Source organism: Delphinapterus leucas, chromosome 16 (genome assembly GCF_059928025.1).
Source record: "Delphinapterus leucas isolate spDelLeu-1000000601 "Yukka" chromosome 16, BTC_Dleu_Yukka2, whole genome shotgun sequence".
Taxonomy (NCBI): domain Eukaryota; kingdom Metazoa; phylum Chordata; class Mammalia; order Artiodactyla; family Monodontidae; genus Delphinapterus; species Delphinapterus leucas.
In genome coordinates, this window is record NC_143144.1 from 48,433,240 (window position 1) to 48,456,734 (window position 23,495).

The window sequence follows — 23,495 nt, forward strand, 5'->3', positions numbered from 1 at the left end:
GTTTGCAATCTTAACCTCCATCAGAATCACCTGGAGGGCTTGTTAAGGCATAGATTGCTGGGGCCCCCAACCCCAGAGTTCCTGATTCAGTAGGTGTGGTATGGGGTCTGATCATTTGCATTTATAACAAGTTCCCAGGATGCAACTGCCCCTGAGACCACAAGTTTGAGATCTGATCATCTAAATCAAGGGTGGCCCATGGTGGGCTACAAATTTGAATCATCCGAAGACGTTTTTAAACAATACCAGTGCCCAAATCAACCTCTAATCAACTGAATCTGCTTCTCTGGGGGGTGGCGTTGGAGCACTGATATTTTAAGTTTTCCAGATAATTCTGTTGTGTAGCCAAATTTTGTGATCCACTGCTAAATCTATCAGCTAATGACACTAGCCACTCACCTGCATGGGAAGTAAATAGCAACACCTGGGGAACCACTCAGTATGGAAACGTTTATTGTGTCTACAATGTAATTTGCCTTCTTCTAAATGACAAAGTTCTAAAAAAAATCATACCTAATTTGAGTGAGTGACACTATTCACATTGGACACAAAGAATGCATATTCTGAGGAAACTATACATCCCCAAAAATAGATCAAAAATACTCAAGAGGAATGTACATTATTGAATTATCATTTAAAAGCGATAAATTAAGTCCCTTTTTTTAAAGTTTTAAATAGGTGGGTTTTTAAAAATTTTTATTGCCGTATAGTTGCTTTACAATGTTGGGTTAGTTTCTGCTGTACAGCAAAGTGAATTAGCTATATGTATACATATATCCCCTCCTTTTTGGATTTCCTTCCCATTTAAATCACCACAGAGCACTGAGTAGAGTTCCCTGTGCTGTACAGTAGGTTCTCATTAGCTATCTTACACATAGTAGTGTATATATGTCAATCCCAATCTCCCAGTTCATCCCACCCCCCTTTTCCCCGTTTTGTGTCCATACATTTGTGCTCTACGTCTATGTCTCTATTTCTGCTTTGCATATAGGTTCATCTGTAGCATTTTCCTAGCTTCCTCATATATGCGTTAATGCATCACCTTCTTTTGTCTTCACAACAACCCTGAGAAGCAGGTACTTTTATTAGCCCCATTTTACAGATGAGCAAACTGATGCTTAGAAAGGTTGTTTCCTAGCCAGGATCATTAATCTGATATTTGAACTTGTCTGACTTCAAAGCTCAAGTTCACAAATCACTTTCCAACACTGACTTTCACAGGGATGTTTATGGAAATCACTGCTCCCTGCACCTCCTCTCACTTCTATCCACTTTAACCTTTTCCACATCTTCAGGCCTGTGAATGACTTACCGTGGTCCCAGTCTGGAAAGGCAAAAGCCAATGGGCTAGAACAGTGTTCTCAATTTTGGCTGAATTAACTGAGGTGCTTTTCAAAATCCTGAGGCCTAGACCACTTAAATCAGAATTGGAAAAGAGGGTCCAGAGGTCAGTGATGAGACGATTCCCAGGGGAAAATCAAAAGCACTGATTTGTAATATTTTTGGATTTCTATACTGTTAACGCTCCCACTGTGGCTCATTTCAAGCCACCAAGGTGACATCAATTGACTCACAAAATTCTGAAAATTTAACAGTCTATTCTTGCAGGTAGAAAGGACCTGAGTCCAGCACACACAGTGGAATCCATATTTTTGTAAGCTCTTCTACTATGGGGCCAAGATTGAGAACCACTGAGCTACAGAAACCAGAGTCACCTGGGAGCCTTAGGGTTTTGGGGATAAGACCCTTAGTAAAGTCTATGTAAAGCATAGAAAGGAAGGGAATGGAATAAAAAGGAAAGGAGATGTAGAAGGGGAGTGGAAAGGAGGGGGAAAAGAGTGATGGAGAAAACTATCGTCTGGGCTACAAGGCAGAACAAGGTAGCCAGCCAACTGGGATGGCAGGAGCCAGCCTCCCGCTAACTGACTGGGATTCGCTAACTCATTAGGATGCATCTATCCTTTGTTTGAGTTTTAGAACGTCAATGCCACAGATGCTTTCACTGACTGGCTTTTTGTTTGTTTGTTTTTTGCGGTACGCGGGCCTCTCACTGTTGTGGCCTCTCCCGTTGCGGAGCACAGGCTCCGGACGTGCAGGCTCAGTGGCCATGGCTCACGGGCCCAGCTGCTCGGCGGCATGTGGGATCTTCCCGGACCGGGGCACGAACCCGTGTCCCCTGCATGAGCAGGTGGACTCTCAACCACTGCACCACCAGGGAAGCCCCAACTGACTGTTTTTTAAGGAATAAAAAGATGCATTTTGATTAAAAATACTTGTCTCTTGTGTAATATTTAAACATTTCCAATCAAATTAAGAAATTGAGTTGACCCTCACCCTCCTCTCATCACTTCAACATGGATCTGTACTGTGTAGGGGTACAGGGGTTGAGTAACAAAAAACAAAAGGGAGCAGTGGAGAAGTGAAATAGATCTGGGTAAGGTATCCTCTCAAAAGCTCATTTCCTCTTCTGTAAAATTGGGAAAGTCATTCCCCTCCCCACAGAGTTACTATGACTGAGAGAATATGGGAAACACACAGTGGAGTGCAAGACACTCAATAAATTGCAGTTATATAGGAATATAAATATATATGTAGTCATGGATAACAGCTACCCTTTCAAGATGAGTTCAATTTCCCATCATAGACTCTTCATTGCTCTTTGTCTTAATTTGGAAAAGAATAATAACTTTTTCTCCAGATTTCTGAGTTGTCTATGTTCTGACGAAGCGAGAATTAGGAGGGAATATATTTGATCAGAGCTCTGACCGAGTGTAAGCGACCAAAAACAAACTAGGGGTACCTGAGCCCTACCCACCCTTCACATGCACCATTTTTGGACAGCTCAGTGGTGGCACCTAATCACTCAGATTCCAACCGCAGCAGATATACTTCCTAATGACCTTTCTAATGCTTCAGGAAGCTAGACTCTATGTCTGAGCCCTAAATCCATTCTTTTCCTAAACCACGTTCTAGTTCCGTTTATACCCTATCATTATAATAAGCCTCTTGTCATACAGAACTCCCTTCTAGCCAGGTCTTATTTGAAATGTCTCTTAAAATCAATAATCACCTCTTTTAATATTAGTCTTCTTGCTCAATCAAGACCTCAAGGTTCAATTTTAAAGTCCATTAGTATGAACTGAGATGATGTCCTAATTTCTATATAATTAATCGTACTTGTGATCTTTCTCAACAGGAAGAATTCAGTTATGGGGACATCCTATTGCAGTAGACTGGGCAGAACCAGAAGTAGAAGTTGATGAAGACACAATGTCTTCCGTGAAAATCCTATATGTAAGAAACCTAATGCTGTCTACCTCTGAAGAGATGATTGAGAAAGAATTCAACAATATTAAACCAGGTAGGACATACCAGACAACATTACTTTTTCAAAACATACTTTAAAAACACTTATGCTTGGGCTTCCCTGGTGGCGCAGTGGTTGGGAGTCCGCCTGCCGATGCAGGGGACGCAGGTTCGTGCCCTGGTCCAGGAGGATCCCGCGTGCCGGGGAGCGGCGGGGCCCGTGGGCCGTGGCCGCTGGGCCTGCGCGTCCGGAGCCTGTGCTCTGCAGCGGGAGAGGCCGCAGCGGTGAGAGGCCCGCGTACCACCAAAAAACAAAACAAACAAACAAACAAAACACTTATGCTTGTGATGACTTCCTGTATCTTTAAATAAGATAGCTTTCACTTACTTTCATAATTGCATAGACTATTAAAACTATATTCCTACCTTTGGATTAGAAAATAGGGACCTAAGGTCCTATAACATTTATTGATATTATAATTGTACATGTTTCTGTGTGATTACTTAATGAATACATATTTCCTTCATTAAACTATAAATTCCATGAGTTCTTTTTGTTTCTATTGTCTCCTCAGCTCCTGTCTGTGTGCCTGGGACTTAGTAGATGCTCAATAAATATTAACTGTGTTAATGAATGCATGGCCATAACTATAGATCTAATGCAGGTTTCTCAACCTCAGTATTCTTGACATTTTTGGCCAGATAATTCTTGGCTGTGGGGGTCTGTCCTGTGCAGTCCATGGCATAATAACAAAAAATGTCTCTGGACATTTTTATAATTTTGTAATTTTTGTAACCAAAAATGTCTCTAGACATTTTTGTGCCTGGGAAGGCAGATTGTCCCCACTTGAGAACTGCTGGTCTAATGGAATATGATTGTGACTTTAGGTACATAAGTAAGGAGGTGACAATTTGTTCTAGGAAACTAATTTGGGTGAAGAGAAAGCAAAAAGGAAGGTGGAGAAGAATAATTACTGTTCATTTTGCCAATACTTTTCATTATCAATTTTAATCCATGAGATCGACTCCCTATCTCTTTTTTTCTCATATAGAAACTGCAACACTGAGACAAGTAAAACATTTTAAGAAACAATGTCCAAACAAGCATTTCCCAAAGTCAGTTCTGCATAACATTAATTCTATTAACTGTTAGTAGATGTTACTGATAAAAGGGGTCCATGGTCAAATAAGTTTGTTAACAACAGATTCAGCAAAAGTAAAGGTTTGTTTGCTTGTGGGACTTATCGGAATCCTTCATCTTCTACTTTGCTTTGGAAGTCTCCAAAAGAAGAGTTGTAGGATAACTCACTTCCCAATTTGGGGGCCATGGATCCCATTTTTTGGCAGATCTTGTGGTATTAGCATGCTTTGGAGCGTATTAGTCTATCACCGTGGTGACATCTTTCCATAAATGAGAATTTCTCAGGCAGTAACTCTCTAGATTGTTGATAAGCATGGGCCATGATGCCATCATCTTAAAACTGCCTGAGGATATTCACTTTACATAGTCATGTTGCCTGTTTCCAACTCTGGTTGCTCTGTCAGTTATAACAGAATAAATTGATAATTAATTCTAAAGGTAATTAGTAAGGTTATCATTTCTCCCTTTTTAAAGATTCATCAGAGATTTGTCTTTTTCCAGCCTTCAGGAACTCTGCCTTCCCTGCTACTTTAGTATAACGGTGTGGCTCAACAACCCTATGATGTAGGGTACCTTACTACTTCCATTATTTTAAAGATAAGAAAACCAGGACCCAGAGCAGATAAGTAGCTTGCCCAGGGTCGTACAACCAGCATACAACCAGCAAGCGGCAGATTCCGGACTTGAATCCAGGTCTGGTTAACAGCATGTTCTTAACAACTCTAGGACCCTGTGCTCTGTGCTTATTCCATTCACTCACTCATTCATTCACCTGTCATTGCTTCAGTAGCTCATGGGTGCCAGGCACAGTGGGAGGAGCTAACAGGTATGATGTGTGTGTGTGGAAGGAGTTTAAGATGCTCCAGAAGAATAACAGCAATGGCAGCCTAACTCCCGAGGTGTAGAGAAGACGCATGTTTAGGAGAACTGACGTATAATTGGAGATCTGAAAGTTGATGCAGTTATGAGCATAAGAACTGATCTGTGAATGTATAAGCATTGCTCCACCATGACTTTAAGTTGATTTTCTTCCTTCCCATAGTGAATAATACTTCTTATTTTTATGTAATTAAAACATTACTCCTTGAAGTAAGTCAGAAAGAGAAAAACAAACACTGTATGCTAACACATATATATGGAATCTAAAAAAAATGGATCTGATGAACCTAGGGACAGGACAGGAATAAAGACACAGATGTAGAGAATGGACTTGAGGACACCGGGGATGGGGGAAGGGTAAGCTGGGACAAAGTAAGAGAGTGGCATGGACATATATACACTACCAAATGTAAAACAGCTAGTGGTAAGCAGCTACATAGCACAGGGAGATCAGCTCAGTGCTTTGTGACCACCTAGAGGGGTGGGATAAGGAGGGTGGGAGGGAGATGCAAGAGGGAGGGGATATGGGGATATATGTATATGTATAGCTGATTCACTTTGTTATACAGCAGAAACTAACACAATATTGTAAAGCAATTATACTACAATAAAGATGTTTAAAAAAATTACTCTTTTTAGGGAGGAAAGGCTGGAATGAGAAACTACTAAAAGGCTGCTTCCTTTCATAGTCACTGGCTATCAGCTTTCCCAGTCTGTGTGTTGAAGAGAGACAAGTGTCCAGGCCCTTTTAATTATAATGAAAATAATAAATGTCAGGTGTGTTTCTCTCTCTCTCTCTCTCTCTCTCTCTCTCTCTCTCTCTCTCTCAGGCTGGGGACAACTCTCAGGGCTCCATAACAATGTGTGGCTGCTTCTTGGCACTCTGCAGAAGAAAATGAATTGCAAAGGGTGGACTACTAGCAGACATCTGCTGTATTGGGGAAAAACAAAGTCAGAGCTAACCAGTTTCTCTTCCAGTGGAAAGGATGTGTTTATACTTACCTAGAAAAATTTGAGAAACAGAAAAATAACTCTTTAAAAATTCTATTGAAAGTTTGGATCCCTCGGAGGATCCTGAATATTCCCTGCAAATATTTATAAATGTATTATTTTAACCCTGATTAACCTGAAAATATTATATCGGTACTCAGAGAAATAAATGACAATCAGGACAAAAACTGGGGCCTGAAAATGTTTGTTCTTCCCCAGTGTAGCCTAAGGGTATCTGCTGAAATTCCAATTATAGTCATTCTATAAAATCTGATTTTCCTAAAGGGGTTTACCTTCAGAATCACCTGGAGGGCTTGTTAAAACAGATTGCTGGCCCTGCCCCCTGAGTTTCACATTCAGTACGTCTAGGGTGGGGCCCAAGCACTTGCATTTCCATTAAGTTCTAGGTGAAGCTGATACTGCAGGTCTGGGACCACACTTTGGGAACCATGACCCTCTGAAAGTCTCCCCTTGGGATTGCAGATGTGTTTGTCTTCAGGTAACTGATGTGTCTCTGACAAGTTGGTAATGAACAGAGTAACTGTTTTCCAGTTCTCTGCATTATGAGTCTTACGGATGACCACTGGTATTTTATTGCCTCACCCTCTGCCAAATAAGCATCAATCAATAATCAAACTCCTATGCACAAAGAAGGAACATATTAAAATAAGCCATATGTTGAATACTATTGTAGAGAATACAAGCTTTTATGATAAAAACTCTCACTTTCTAATTTGTCTGCTTTATGAGGTTAAATTTTCACATCTTAAGATTTCTAGGACTTCCCTGGTGGTGCAGTGGTTAAGAATCCACCTGCCAATGCAGGGGACATGGGTTCTATCCCTGGTCTGGGAATATCCCACATGCCGCAGAGCAACTAAGCCCATGCGCCACAACTACTGTGCCTGCGTGCCACAACTACTGAGCCCACAGGCCACAACTGAGCCCGCGCGCCACCACTACTGAGCCTGTGCTCTAGAGCCTGCGAGCCACAACCACTGAGCCCGCATGCCATAACTACTGAAGCCCGTGTGCCTAGAGCCCATGTTCCACAATAAGAAAAGCCACTGCAGTGAGAAGTCCGTGCACCGCAACGAAGAGTAGCCCCTGCTCGCCGCAACTAGAGAAAGCCCGTGCACAGCAACAATAACCCAACACAGCCAAAAATAAATAAATAAAATAAAGTTAAAGAAAAAAAGAAGATTTCCAAAAGCATGTGTGGCTGGACATTACTGTTCAAAAATGCAAGCTGATTTCAATATCTACAAGCAGAATTTGAGAACATCAAAATCCATTATCATCTGAAGTGCCACCTAACTAATGTGAATGATAGGAGTTGGAGTGTGAATTGACTGATAATATTTGCTCATCCTCTGTGCCCAGGTCCCACTCGGTTTCAGTGCCTGGGGGCCCCAGAGGGCCCTACTTGGTTTCAGCCCCTGTGTACAAAACACTAGGTAGGATCTAGGGTAAAGACAATACCAAAATGCCTCTGGGAGCTAACAGTGGAGCCTGGGTGGAGGATGGCACTGGAGAATGAATGGGGCAAACACTGGAAAGGTAAAGGTCCTCATTGGCCCACATTTTACTTAATTTCCAAGATAAGCCATAAGGTTAAGTCACAATAATTACCCCACTTGACACTGAAGGAATAAAGGGACCAGGTTAGAAGTTTGGTTAATCACATGTCTCATGGTTCATGGTCTCAAATACCTTTATTTATTTTCAGCTTAGCCAGACCAGTTTGCTCTGTACAACCACTATCATAAGAAGTCATGGGTTGAATGCTGAGGGGTGAGAGAAGAGAAGCACTGCAATATTTTTAAATTATCCTTCCATTAGAACCCTAACATTATTGCAAAGGAAGACAGTTTATAGCCATTGAACCACGTGATAGAGTAGAAGCCTAATTGCCTTTGTGACCTTGAACCTAAGAGGGTAGATAACTGAACTTTGACAGGGAGAGGGGAAAAGGAGGACTTCTCTCCTCTCTTCTGGTCCTCCCTGCCATGGGGTCCCATCCTAGGTTGTCTCTGGAAACTAAAGATAGAAGAAAACCTGTTCTCTCAAGATATACCCAAGAGACTATAACTAAAAGGTGGTAATTTACATGCTAAACTAACAGGTTAATGTTAAACAAGTTTCCATCTTACCTTCACTCTAGGCAAAAGTTCTATTTTTAAAATTGAGTAAGCAACATTTCATAATAAAATGTAAAATATAAAGCTCAACCATCTCAGTAGAACTTTATTTTTACACATTACCATCAACATATTCAGCAATCCCTCTACATAAAAATAGGATAGTTTGGTTTGTTATTTTTTTATTACACGAATAATATAAATAAGCCTTGTTAATATTTGTAGAATACTGGAGAATATAAATTAAAATATCAAAGTCCCCTTTCTTCTCCCCAACTCTTCTCCCCATTCCTGAAGTAACCCCTACTAATGGTCTGATATTTATCCTTCCAGTTCTCTTTCTGTGTGTATGTGTATTCATATTTATGTGCACATGTATGCCAGTTGGGATTTTTAAAAACATAAATGCTATGATATTATACTTATTATTTTGTAAATTTTTAAATTTAACAACAGGCTCTGAATCTTTCCATGTATATATAGGCCTATTTGTTCTCTTTAAAGACTCCTTAGTGCTATTTAATAAGAATAGGGCTTCCCTGGTGATGCAGTGGTTGAGAGTCTGCCTGCCGATGCAGGGGACACGGGTTCGTGCCCCGGTCCGGGAAGATCCCACATGCTGCGGAGCGACTGGGCCCGTGAGCCATGGCTGCTGAGCCTGTGCGTCCGGAGCCTGTGCTCCGCAACGGGAGAGGCCACAACAGTGAGAGGCCTGCGTACCGCAAAAAAAAAAAAAAGAAAAAGAATATGCCAAATTTAAATTGGACTCTTATGAAATTGGACATTGTTTTATTTTTGCTATTTCAACTGACTGGTATAATTAATACCCCTATGCATGATCTTTTTGCATATGTGTGAATGCTTCTGTAAAAGAGATACCTCAAGGTAGAATTAGTAGATATCTACATTGCTTCCAACTTTTAGATATTATGAACAGCATCATAAGGAACTATCTTGGTTTTCAAATGTTCTTTCACAAACTATTTTTTGTTTGTTTGTTTTGATCAAGGGAGTATGAGATAAGCAGATGGGAGATCTGAGTTCTAGTTCCTAGCTGTGTGAACTCATAAATCTTGCATAACTTATCAGAACCTTACATTCCAAATCATTAAGTTAAAAATAAATAAATTAAGGTAAAATGAATTAAAAATTAAATTATTACTAAAGTCTCTCTTAACTCTAACACTTTTTATTATATAAATCAAAAGAGACAAGGTATTTTTCTGGGGAAAAAGCCATAAAATTTTAAAAGGTAATAACCTAAATATATATTTATAATATGACCAATAATTGAGTTCAACTCAATAATATTTTACCATGTATAAGTTACTATCTTTTATATTATATAATATACAAAACAAGATACCGTTCCTACCCTCAAAGATCTTATAATCTAGGAAGTGGAAACACAAATCCACAACTAATTATAATAAGGCAGAATATAAGTATTATTTAAAAATTAGAAAAAAATATTCTGTTGAATGTGCAGAATTTTAAACCTGGACACAGGAAATATTTTCAATGACCTCCTTACTTAAATAGAGTCTCCAAAAAAAAAGGATAAAATATTCTTGGAAGCCAAATGCTTAAATATATCATGTTCAATGCTATCTCAGGTTTGCTAATGGGGCTACTTTCAATCTGCTTCCAGGTGCTGTGGAGAGGGTAAAGAAAATCCGAGACTATGCTTTCGTGCACTTCACTAACAGAGAAGATGCGGTGGAGGCTATGAAAGCTTTAAATGGGAAGGTAATGTAGGACAAAGAAAAAATATGTACAGGTTCCATCAAAGTTTGGTGTGGAAGTTTTATTCAAGGGAACAGTCCTGCAAGTCCTTCTTACTCAGCCTTCCTCCATCTCTGACATGGCTGCCTCAATCCATCTAAGATGAACAAAAGACAAGTGATGGAAAATACAATGGAGATGTGGCTCATATGTCCAATTCTATCTCTAATTTTGGCTGATTTGGGCATGTCATTGGCCCTCAATTTCTTTACAAAGAGAGAGTTGGAGTGGATTATCCCGAGGTGTTTTTCCCAATTCAGTTTTCTCTATTTCAAAGAAACTATCACCTTTGTAGTGCAGTATTTTGGAGGCTGATAATCTAAAAAGATGTCAAGGTTATCATTTTGCCCTCAGAGTTTGATCTTCCAAACTCTGGAAGCCTTGGAATCTCTTCACCTTGCCAAGAGTAAGGTTTGGGGAAAACTCAGATACTATATCCTTACTTCTGATTTGTATATAGAAACCAATATAATATTTACTTATTACTCCAATAAACATTAAAAGGCTTTTGTGGACCACTTATCATGCTAAATAATGTTTGGGATACAAAAAGGATCAAACCAAAGATGTTTATCAAAGGGTTAAAAGTCAGCTGGAAGATTAAGACAAGTATGCAGAACTTTTGCAAAGTCCAGCCAGATAAGTTTTGTTTAGAAAAAAAAAAAAAAAAAGAAGTGGTGAGAATGTTCAAAGGAAAGAGGAGTGGGTCATAAAGAATCAGAAAACCTTCATGGATATGAGAAGATAATATTTAAGAGAAGCCATGAAAGTTGGGCAGAATTCCAAAAGAAAAAACATGGAAAAGGAGAGGTAGTCTCAGACAGAGGCACAGAATTTGGAAAGAGCAAGATACGATTGGAGACAGTAAAAGTAGATCGCTTTGCTACGAACCTAATGCACATAGGGCTGATTCACCTGCCGGACCTTGCATCAGTCAGTCCTAATAGGAGACAGTTGGCAAAGGGACTAATTACAAACATGTGAGTGTGGGGTAGGGGAATTAAAAGAGACAGTGCAGGAAACTGGGGCTCACCCACTCCTGAACCCAAGGGGACAAGGGGCTACAGAAGGAACAGGAAATCTAAAGGAGACAGGATTCTAAAGAGCAGGTCTCTGAGAAAAGTAATGAACTTTGGCCAGTGGACACGTCCAGGCCAAGGCAACCTCTCAGAGAGGGAGGCAAGAGAAGAAATAGCTTGAACTCACTGTTTTCTCTCCCTCCAACCTCCTGCCAGGCCTCTCCATTGGCCAAATCCAATCATAATCCAGAAAGCCCAGGACCCTGAAGAGGATGCCATGCAGAACACCCTCCCGGAGCTGGGAGGCTGGAGACCAGTGGGAAGTGGATCTGGAGGGCAAATAAATGGTCTCCCAGCACAGGCCCTTCAGACACAGTGGGGCCTGGGCTTATGAGCCTACAGAGGTGTTTGAATCCTGGTGGGGGGTGGGGGAAGTACTGACTCCAAAACACAAAAGGAAAACTGCAGCGCAAAAATTAATGTATATTTAATTGCATATCTATGAAGCAAAACATTATTTCTTCTTCATTGATGATTATATTTATTATCAAAACAATGTTATTACTTTGAAAACAGTTTGTAGATTAGTTTCTCAAATTGAAAAGAAGGCTAATAGGGAAGTCAAGAAGAGAAAACTATTTGGAAAGAAAGGTGATGAATTGAAGTTTGCACGTGATTATTCACTTATTCTGTAAATACTTGTGTCTACGACGTGAGAGAAATTTTGCTGGGCTTGTGGCTATACAGGTTAATAAGATATTGTCCTAGATCTTGAAACGTCAAAACCAAATAAGTGAAATACAGTACTGGGTTTAAAACACGGTTAGAGGGGCAGAGTAATGCAGAACAGAATCTATTACAGTAAGAAATTTGACTTTGCAGTTACAATATTAAAAACATCTCTTGATATGTTAGTTCCTATAAGCAGAGACCTATCTGGGTATCTTATCTTCCTCAAGACAGGACCGAAGACAAAGAATTACATCCAAGGTCACCCCATTTCTTTAATTACTCCAAGTCTGTTTCTTCTAATTACATCAACATCAATATAATAGAGTTGAGTATGAGCTGAATTCTCTCTCTCCGTGTGGTCCATCTAACGTATTTGATACTGACGGCCGCTACTAAAAAGTAGGGTAGATACATGTAACTAGGAACAAGAGGCTGACCAAAATGATCAGGATGACCATAAAGCACAAATTTTGTCCAGCAGACATCAGTGATGCAGGAGCCACTGAATCACTCATGAAATCATGAGCTGCTGTGAAAGGGAGTTTTTGCAGGAACGCTTTACATCATTTCTTTTCTTTATAACAAACGACATTCTTATTTGAAAGAAGCCACCAACTGTTTCCTCAAAACACCTTGTCCCTTTGATAAGAAATTCACCAATCTATCAAGTATTTGTTGAGAGCTATCTTTATCCTTTGTGTATGCAAGCAGCACATAAAAGCAAGTCACACTTGTAGATCTACACACAGCCATTATCTTCAATATCTGGATCTGGTTACAAAATGTCAGCAACTTGTGTCAGAAAAAAAACACTTCAACAATTCTTGAGGACAAGTTTTAAGTAGTGCCTGACTTGAGAAACTTCAGTACTGCCCTGCCATCCCTGTTTGTTAGTTCCCAGCTGTTTAGCAGATCAAAAGGTTGCTTCATAAGGAAGCGCCTACAGGGGACAATGCAGTACCCTCAATGATTCCTCTTTCTTAAGTAGGGCCCCACTTTTAAGCCTCACTTCTCTTCCTGTAAAAATTCACCTATTGCGTAACTGCACCAAGAAGTAAGACACGTACCTGGCCGGCAGCTGGAAAGGCCTGATATGCTGCCCATGCCAAGGTGTTAACAATTGGTAAGATCTTTTATTGGTTTCCTTTTATCTTCATTACACTGTGCTAGGTACTGGAGATTATATTCCATCCATAATTAACCTAAAATTTCTTAGAATAATTATATAAATAGGTAATTAAAAATATATATCACATATAAATATTACATAATTCTCTGTCTCAGTATTCACTTAATACATTTGTAACTAATATGTCAATAGACAGTGGCCCATTTTTCACTGTCAAACCTGTTGATAGATTATATGCAATTTACCAGCAAACCACTCAGGGAAAACTCAGCTGGCACACGAAACAAGAACCTATGAAACGATAAGATACATATGTCAATGGAAAAAAAGTACACAATCTAAAAGTTGAGAATTACGTCTTATTCTGTGGATATTCTGAGGACTTCAAGCCCAGGAGACAGCCTCTCAGATAGCTCTAAGGGATTGCTCCGAAGAGGGAAGAGAAGAGCCAGGATATGTAGGAGTTTTTGCAACAAAGACCAGGTGGTTGGAACACCAAAAGATTACTGTTAGTTAAAGAAAGCCAGATATCTCAAGTTAAGGAATTTAGCACTTTCTATGTATAGGAAGATGCAAGAGTCTGTGCTTATTGAAATCATTCCTTTGATATGCACCTCAGCGCTCTGGGGCCAGTATCCTGTGTTTTCACATCCTGAGTTTCCTCAGGATCACCGTGGGGGCGGGGGGGAGTATGTAATGTGATGGCTCAATGGCTGCAACATCCTTTGTTTACTGATATGAGAGGCAATATTTTCCATTCACACATATAAGTGAAACAGTCAGTAAACACAGCAGCAACCAGACTAACACTTAGAAGGAGACGTGTTACTAGGGCTCAGCCACACCTGGTTGTCTTCATATCTTTTCACATTGCTTTTTCCTTGCTGTCTAAAACAGGTGCTGGATGGGTCCCCCATCGAAGTGACCCTAGCCAAACCAGTGGACAAGGATAGTTATGTTAGGTACACCCGAGGAACAGGTGGAAGGGGCACCATGCTTCAGGGAGAGTACACCTACTCCTTGGGCCATGTTTATGATCCCACCACAGCCTACCTTGGAGCTCCTGTCTTCTATGCCCCCCAGGCCTACACAGCAATTCCCAGCCTTCATTTCCCAGCCACCAAAGGACATCTTGGCAACAGGGCCATTATCAGAGCCCCTTCTGTTAGAGGTAACATTAAGCAGCTCTTGCCTTAGAAAAAAACTCTGCGATTTCAAATGCTTTGTATTGCAATAGCCTTAGACAAATTGGACAGGTCCACTGGGAGACAAGAACTGGAAAATTGTTTATTGAAAATCAAATATTATATCAATAGTTTTCCTTCCATATGAATCTTTTTTCACATTACAACTGGTTATTGAAAAAACTTGGTCGGAACATAGTATAAATGAGTCTGATGTACACATTTAATCTTTGCATGGGCCCGTAAAATGTGTACAAACTAAAACTCGGGCCTACAATTATTAGTTTCTTCCTTATCACTGTACTACCATATTGAAGTCATATGTGACTCATTACAAAACTTCCAACTGAGAGCAGTATGGTTCAGTGGAAACCAGCTACCTCAAATATCAAGACACATGAGTATTGGATGGTGAGTCAGTGCCATCACATCCATATATAAATCACAATTCATCATAAATATATTTAACAGATATATGAGATGCTCTCATCTGATCTCCCCCAAGAAATATGTGCTATGCCTTCTAAAAAGCCACATTACTAAGGAAATCAACTTGTTTCTCCAGGATATCAGGAAACAAATAGTAAAGTCCAAATAGAAAAATAAAAAACAAAAAAAAACGCGACCTCAATCTTACTGCCAAACAACACGTTTTCCTGCTGAATCCTGTGAGAATTCCAAATGTTCAAGAAGTTTTCTGAGCTCAGTTATTTCAAAAAATGTAAAAGATAAGGAAAGCATGTTTTATTTTCAAGAAACTGTTTTGTCTCTGCCTAATGGGATCCTTCAGAGTGGTTCTGCTAGGAACCAATGCCTACAGAATCTCAGATCTGTCTGCCAAATATGACACCAGTCTGAGCAATTCAACAGCAAACTGTGTACTTAATTCTATTCTTGGGTTTGACTAGAAGCAAAGGGGCATGTCCAGATTACTGTGAAAACAATTATCTTACTGTGTTTTACTATTTTTCAGGAGAACTGAATTGACCATCCTAGGAACTCTAGTCTTCAACAGCCTTAAAATTTCCATACTCATAATACTCCACCCAAAATTGTAATGTAAAAGAAATCTTCAGGATTTCCTTCAAGATGATCTGTCTATAGGTTTGATAATTATGTCATTAAAACACTGTACATTTATAATCTAAAATCACATCATTAAACAATCCCTACATTAAGTATAAGTTGTCAACCAGTTGTAATGTAGGAAAAAAACAAACTTCACTCCAAGGGAAAAAATACCTGTCTTATAACAAGAAAGGAATCAATGAATGATATTCATGGATAAAGGGTAATCAATTTAATTTTTTATCTCTTTATGCCACCAATAGGAAATCAAAGTAGCAATGTGGCAAAACAAAAAATCAAAAGGAATCTATTAATGAAACTCAATGGAAATTTAAGCCTCACATTGATAGAATATAAGAGAGAAAATGGTGAGTTTTAAAACACATTTTCTAAATGTTGGTTTTCCAGCAGGCCATCATGAATGGAATATTAGGGAAACTAGAATTCATTTCTAATTTACTGATCAAAGACAAAAAGGCAAGACTTATTTTAATACATGTGGTCATATTATGCTGGGATGTTTTAATAAATACCTTCCCAACATTTATTAGTCTATAGAAAAACATCAACGAAAGGTTAACCGAAGAGAGAAATTGCAAAATTTCTCTGTACCAAAGTTTTAAAGTTGCACGTGTACTTATCCATAGCTTTGATAGTATTGCTTTCTTCTACAGTTAAAAAAAAAAAAAAAAGACACCTGTGGTGAACCCTATCTTATGTTGAGTTTCATTACATTAGAATCCTGGAGTTTCCTATCTGTCTTCAGGGAAATAATCAATGTGACTTGGGCTAACTTTTACATTACAGTAAGATTCAGGGTGATTTTCTGGTGGTTTGATTCGGTTTAATGCCTTCTTACATTCCTAGAAATTTACATGAATGTACCTGTAGGGGCTGCGGGAGTGAGAGGACTGGGCGGCCGTGGCTATTTGGCTTACACAGGCCTGGGTCGAGGATACCAGGTCAAAGGAGACAAGAGAGAAGACAAACTCTATGATCTTTTGCCTGGGATGGAGCTCACCCCAATGAATCCTGTCACTTTAAAACCCCAAGGAATTAAACTTGCTCCACAGGTAGGTAACGTTATTCCAGAGATAGCTTGGATAGTTTGTATAAGTTGGGCCAAAGACCATCATTCACCATTTGTCAAAGGATCTGACTTGATCCCTACTTCAGCTGCTGTTTTGTTTTGTTTTATTAAATAGATATAGCAGCCAATCAACATAATGTACTGTGAGAGAAAAGTGGGTGTTGAGTACAATTGTTTCATTTTAGACTCTTTTTTTTTTAAATTATGAAATTTGACATCTTAAGTAATCTTCCACCGAAATGCAAGGATTCTGAGCATGACCAAGAATTATCAACCAATACTTTAAATGAGAATAAAATGAAGCAAGGCTGGTTGAAGGCAAATGAAGAGCGCTCATGACAGGGAATGAATAGATCATTTAGAACATCTTTTCTTGGAAGCTCTGTGTCTAAGAGAAAACACTGTGCTATCTCTGGTGTATCATTACTCATATTAACTATAAGATGCCATCAGCCATATCGAATCAAGTCATCTACAATGACTGTATTTGGGCAGTAACATTAAGGTAAATTTTTTGCTTTCACTTCACAATTCTAAGTTTCCATGTTTCTGCATGAGGCTATGATTTTATTATCGGAAAATTAAAAGTTATAAAAGTTGTTCCAGTACGGAAACTGAACAACAGGGTTAAAAATAAAACAACACAGGATCTGTGTTAACCCTTACACTGTCCCCTCTGGACATGCAGTACGTGCTGGACTCTCTGCAGAGACACTTTGGCTGAATAATCAATATCCAGTTGTTCAGAGTGACAGTTTGCATATCCTAAAGGAAAATTCCCAACTCCCACCCCAAAGGTATAAGCCCCAAATTTATGGGAGTAGCCTTATGATTGCAATCAAGTAGAAAACTTGATTTTCTAAAATCTCATCTTGACTGGGTTTTTTTGTTTGTTTTTGGTGTATTAATGGCTTTCTTATACATACAAATTAGCTCATCTACGGTTTCTGCTACCCCTCCCCATACAATTTTTTTTAAAGGATGCCTATCAGAGTGGTAAACAGTAATCATGTGTCTGTTCAAAAACCATATGGGGGGCATGCATTATGCACCGAGTATTGTGCTAGGTGCTGGGGATGGAAAAGTGAATATAACACAACCCTTACCATCAAAAATCATACGGCAATCCAGTGAGAGGATCCTGACACATAATAATTACAATAAAATCTAGTAAGTGCCATGATGGAGCTTTGCTCAGAAAACACAAAAGCTAGTCAATCCAATCTATCTTGGGTTAAAACCTAAAATAAACAACCTAATTAAAGTACTAGGATACCCAGAAATATTTTTAGAAAATAAAAAATAATCATTGTCATAAATTCTGTGTAATAGTTCTAAGAACTGCCATAGCATGAGTAATGATCTCTGGTTTTATATTAAATCCAGGTTAGAAATTGGTCATGCTTTATCGTAATATATGGGGGCTTCACTGGTGGCACAGTGGTTGAGAATCCGCCTGCCAATGCAGGGGACACGGGTTTGAGCCCTGGTCCAGGAAGAGCCCACATGCTGCAGAGCAACTAAGCCTGTGCGCCACAACTACTGAGCCTGCACTCTAGAGCCTGTGAGCCACAACTACTGAGCCTGCGTGCCACAACTACTGAAGCCCACGTGCCTAGAGCCCGTGCTCCGCAACAAGAGAAGCCACCTCAATGAGAAGCCTGCGCACCTCAAAGAGTAGCTCCCGCTCACCACAACTAGAGAAAGCCCGCGCACAGCAACGAAGACCCAACGTGGGCAAAAATAAATAAATAAATAAAATAAATGTACCAAAAATATATATACAGTAACATATGAGTAACTATCTCTATCAACTAATGAAAGTTTTTCTTAATTAATTTGTCTCTGAATTTCTGCAACTGCATCTTAGAAATTAAGATGCCAAATTAAGATGCCATGCCACCCCCGACCAGCATAGATGGAGCCTGGATAACTCCATGGTGGAGTTATGAACTTCCAACAAGAAGAGCAGGCTGCCCTGCAGAGTCAGAAGTTAGAGCTGGAATCCTTTACATGTGTTTGCACAATGGGCACAAACAAGCAGGCAGAATATCAGCCAGCTCAAGTAACTGACTATTGCCCAGGAACCTAAGAGAACAGTTTATAGATGACAAGAGATGCTACAAAACTAAGAATATTAAGAAGCAACAGTTAATAGAGGAGATAGGAGCAATCTATAAATTCAATAAACTGGAAAATGTCATGCTATTACAGCTGGATAAGCATTAGAGCAAATGAGATAAGAAATTCCACAGACTCAACCTGGGAACTGTTTTGTCCCAAGAGTTATTTTTTAGGACTTACACCCTGCTTTGCACAGTTTACTGGATCTGCTGACCAATGGGAGCATCAGGGCTTGTGGGCCACCAGAAATGGCTTCGGCATGAAGAAAATATGTGCCTTCAGGCAAGGTTTGGTTTGGAGTAATGACAGAAGAAAGAAGCATGAAGGAAGATTCCAAAAATCAGATCATCATAAAAATAGCCAGAAGTGGTGTTTTGCCAAACAAAGACATTGCAACAATCAACACCCCTCTATTTTTTTTTTTTTTTTTTTTTTTTTTTTGCAGTACGCGGGCCTCTCACTGTTGTGGCCCCTCCCGTTGCAGAGCACAGGCTCCGGACGCGCAGGCTCAGCGGCCATGGCTCACAGGCCCAGCCGCTCCGTGGCATGTGGGATCTTCCCGGACCGGGGCACGAACCCATGTCTCCTGCATCGGCAGGCGGACTCTCAACCACTGCGCCACCAGGGAAGCCCCTCAACACCCCTCTATTAATGTTCATCAATAAATACTAACACATTAAACCTTTTAACTCTATTTTTATGAAAATGTAAAGTTAAAACCCTATGACAAATGACATGAAATAGGAATAAATCCTTAGGTTATTTTCTCTAAACCATTATAAACAGAAGGATTCAGGGTAATAATGAGTAAATCCAGCTACACAGTGCTAAAATATCAATTTTTTTTTTTTGCGGTACGCGGGCCCCCCACCGCCGTGGCCCGGTGCGCAGGCTCCGGACGCGCAGGCCCAGCGGCCACGGCCCAGGGGCCCAGCCGCTCCGCAGCACGCGGCATCCCACCAGACCGGGGCACGAACCCGCGTCCCGCGCATCGGCAGCCGGACTCCCAACCACTGCGCCACCAGGGAAGCCCTGGAATATCAATTTTTTAAAAAACGGAATAAATATACCAAACAAATTGTACATTAAACTACTGGTAAAAAGTTAGAGCTAATGGACTAAACTAAAAGTGTATTAGAATAAATGGTGTGAAAATGATTTTCCTGAATTAATAGACACAACATTTTAAATGGAGTTCAAATTGAGTTCATCTTAAATTTTATGAGTCATTAAACCATGTGGCATTTTATCTCTTCTTATATTTGCTTAAACTCTGAAGATTCAAGTTTAAAAACCTGAAAGTTAGAGAAATAATGCACATGTGATATTTGGAAGGGAAGTCACTTTTTTTGTTGTTTTTTTTTTTGCTCTTGTAGATATTAGAAGAAGTTTGTCAGAAAAATAACTGGGGACAACCTGTATATCAGCTGCACTCTGCCATTGGACAAGATCAAAGACAACTCTTCTTATACAAAATAACGATTCCTGCCCTGTCCAGCCAGAATCCTGTCATGTGTGTAACTTCTCCAAATTCCTAATCATTTCGATTTTAGAATGAGTCTTGTAAATTAAGTGTATTTTATCACTATCTAAATAAGATAAATATTCAAGTCTACAACCTACTCATTTTTCGTTCAGTGCAAACGTTGAGATGTGTATTTGGGATATATGTGACAGCTATGAGACTAGCATCTCAAAGCCCCTAAATTTCATATAGACAAAGAAGACTGTGTACTCTCACCAACCAACGGAAAACTGCAGATGTAAAGTGTAATAGAAGTGAAAACTATAGCCCATCCCTTTATCTGTGTAGTATTTGGGTTGAACCATACGAAACTGCCCTCTTATACCTAATAACACTATGCCCTGCCATTTAGGTTTTGAACCAAAGCTATAACCTCTCTATTAGTGGTTATCACCTTCTCAATTTTACCTTGAGCCTGCATTTCTACATGTTTTAGGAACCATCCTGTTTCACACGTACATTAGAAAGAACTTACAATGAGTTGCAAGTACGCTCCAGGAATGTCATCGTCCACCGATGTTCTAGGTCCATTCACAAATGCTCCAACACGCATGTATGTCTGGAAGCTTTCAAAGCAGAGAGTGATAAGTCCCCACGCAAAATTCCATTATCCGATCAAAAAAGTGAACAGCGCCTTAGGTTTTCACCTGTCTCAGCTACATAAGTTTAAAATGCACACCCTGACTGACTTTGCTTTCCAGCCACCCTTTCACACCCCCGAAGCTAAGTGCCTATGTGGATGAAGCAAAGACATACGCAGCCGAGTACGCCCTGCAGACCCTGGGCATCCCCACCGATGGAGCCGATGCCCAGACCGCAGCTGCTGCTGCCGCTTCTGCGACCGCATTTCCAGGTATGGAAAAATAGTGCCAGAAATGGCACCCTGCAGAGAGCGTTTGGGAGACCCTCTTTGGGACCATGGACTCAGAGTTATCTGTGAACTTCAACGACAATAAATCGGATTTACACCACCTGTGACCAAAAAGAATTTGCCCGATGAGCGAGCCATTAACAAGGCAAGAGAATTGAGCTGGGCAGCAGAGGAGGGTCTAGTCTCAGCTCAGCTATAAGCAGCTGTGTGACCTTAAATGAATCAATCTCTCTGCGTCTAGTTTGTTTGGGTTTTTACTTTTAGTAAGAGAGTTTAGAACTACTACATTCTACTGCTACTACATTCGTGGATGATGTTTATTTGAACTCTTACTATGTGCCAGGCACTGACTTATCTCAGCAATGCTCATGACACCACAAGAGACAGGTTCTATCGTCATGCACCTTGTACAGATGAAGAAACCAAGTACCACCAACAGAAAGATTAAGTCATTTGGCCAAGGCCAACCAGCTTTTAAGCAATCCATGGACTCCCTCCCCAATTCTAATCTTCAGTTCTACTCAATTCTACTTGTATTGCTTTGCTTTCTGAAAGAAACGTGTAGATCGGATTTTTTTAAATTATTTTAAGACAAAAACTCTATGTGTGTGTGTGTGTGTGTGTGCGTGAGAGAGAGAGAGAGAGAGAGAGAGAGAGATGGAGAAAAAGAAAAAGAGAGAGACCGTTTCAATAAGTGGCTAATCAGGCTCATTTTATCTGTTCTATAATTTAGGTCTGGGGCATATGCTGATTACTTAAAGTAAAGTCTATCTGTAGATCAACATGCCTTCAGGGTCACATTTAAAAGACTTTTCCCCATTTATTATGTACCTACAACAAATGCTAATAATTAAAAATGAATCCTCTAGAGATTAAAGAGGACCAGACAAGAAATTTCTTTTGGAAATTTTTCCCTCAGCAGTTAGTTTGAGCAACTCCACTCTTTCTTGGTAATAAAAGTTTAGGTCTTTCGAAGAAATCTGTCATTCTGAATTGTCATTGTGTTGGCATACCTCCTCCCATAAGCCCAAATCAGAGAGTTCTGACTAGACCTAGAAATAAGACATTCCTATCAATTGACTAATTCATATATTGGTCCTGTGTAGGTATGAGAGCTGCTACATACGTCACATCCATAACACCTGAGCTGGCTCTCATTTCCTTTTATTTCTCAAAACTTGCAAATGTGGCCTCCATCCTGGCAAGTGAAGCCGAAACTAATCATGCTTCCCGCACAAATGTGACCTCAATTCCAGCTTTGCTCTTAGAACGTGGAGAAGATGTGTGATGCACCCCTTCGAGGTTATCAAGGCAACAGCAGCCACTGCCGAGGGCCAGGTCCTTCCTGGGCTGTGCTGCAGCCATCAGCGCCGCGCTTGCTTTCCATGAAATGGGGTGTTGACACATCCATATTCTGGGGACTTGTGCCAGGCTTCTCAGTTCTTGCAGAAAGTTAAGGCCCTGTCTTGCAGAAAGCTGTACCCCAAAGACACCAAATTAATGTACTATAAAAATAAATGAGCCACTGCCAGGAGAATTTTAAAGTTTGCTTTTACATTGGAAAGGATTTGCTCTTTGCCCAAAAATATTTTATCTTATCCTCACTTTTATTTGCTCCTACAAGAAATAAAAAATTATTTAGAGCATGAGAATTGCCTTGGGAATGCCTAAGAATTTGAGAAGGTCTTTTATAACTTGCTATGGAGTCAAGCAAAGAATAATAGGCTCCAAGGGAAGAATCTATTTAAAACACAAATGCTCTTGTACTTTAGAAATTAGCCAAATTGAAAAAGAAAATTCAATTTTCTTTTCAAAATCCCTAAAGGTAAAACCTATGCTACACACGCACATACACGTATATTTTACTTACTTACTTTAGAAATACTGTTATCAAAATTATGAAAGTAATTGTTAACATATTTCTCATATCCTTGGAAAATGTACCAAACTTCACTAGCACATTAGTCAGCATTACTGCCCAAAGTGCACGAGCCAAGGAGTGGATTCAATTTTTTTACAAATAGTCCAGCCAGCTTCCCACTACCACTTCCTGAGAAGCCACCAGAAAGAAATCAATGTGCCTGGGTTTAGGCAGACTTCCACAACACATAAACCAAATGTGCTTTCTTTCTTTTCTTTTCTTTTTTTTTTTTAAATCAGGTCCCCATTTGCTGCTTAAGTATACTTTTTCCCTTTTTCTCATCCTCTTTCACAATTTGGGGATCATCTCAGAAATGACCAGATTTGGGTCTAAGACATTAACAGGGAAATAACTGCTTTTAGATAATAGCTATTATGCTCTTTTCTTCAAAAGTATTAATCAGCTAGACATGATAGTAATACAAAAGCACATGAGTATTTCCTTATCACTCAAGCCCCTTAGTTCTCTGACAGTAAGGACGAGCACTAAGACCTCTGCATACATCAAACACAGCTCGATGGTGGGGTGAGGTATTGTTTGTCCTATCCATTTAGACCAAAATGTGGACACCCTAGGTATGTGCTTTTATG

General features: G+C 39.8%; 2 protein-coding genes across 3 annotated transcripts in view; one reads left to right on the forward strand and one right to left on the reverse strand.

The window, feature by feature from the left end:
* Positions 1-23,495, forward strand: part of A1CF (APOBEC1 complementation factor) — a 53,370-nt gene that overhangs the window by 27,867 nt on the left and 2,008 nt on the right. Inside the window, exons 5-10 of the mRNA XM_089897260.1 lie at positions 3,197-3,361; positions 10,109-10,206; positions 14,020-14,293; positions 16,242-16,447; positions 19,965-20,101; positions 20,815-20,966. Of these exons, the coding sequence (XP_089753386.1) occupies positions 3,197-3,361; positions 10,109-10,206; positions 14,020-14,293; positions 16,242-16,447; positions 19,965-20,101; positions 20,815-20,966 (1,032 nt within the window). The remainder of the gene's footprint in view (positions 1-3,196; positions 3,362-10,108; positions 10,207-14,019; positions 14,294-16,241; positions 16,448-19,964; positions 20,102-20,814; positions 20,967-23,495) is intronic.
* Positions 1-23,495, reverse strand: part of ASAH2 (N-acylsphingosine amidohydrolase 2) — a 170,179-nt gene that overhangs the window by 15,741 nt on the left and 130,943 nt on the right. The window contains exon 21 of one of the 2 annotated variants that reach the window (XR_016387985.1): positions 1-20,679. This exon is cut by the window's left edge and continues 15,741 nt beyond it. The gene's annotated coding sequence lies outside the window, so the exon portion shown is untranslated. Of the gene's footprint in view, positions 22,461-23,495 lie in introns of both variants that reach the window. The other variant, XR_016387984.1, reaches the window with a different exon arrangement.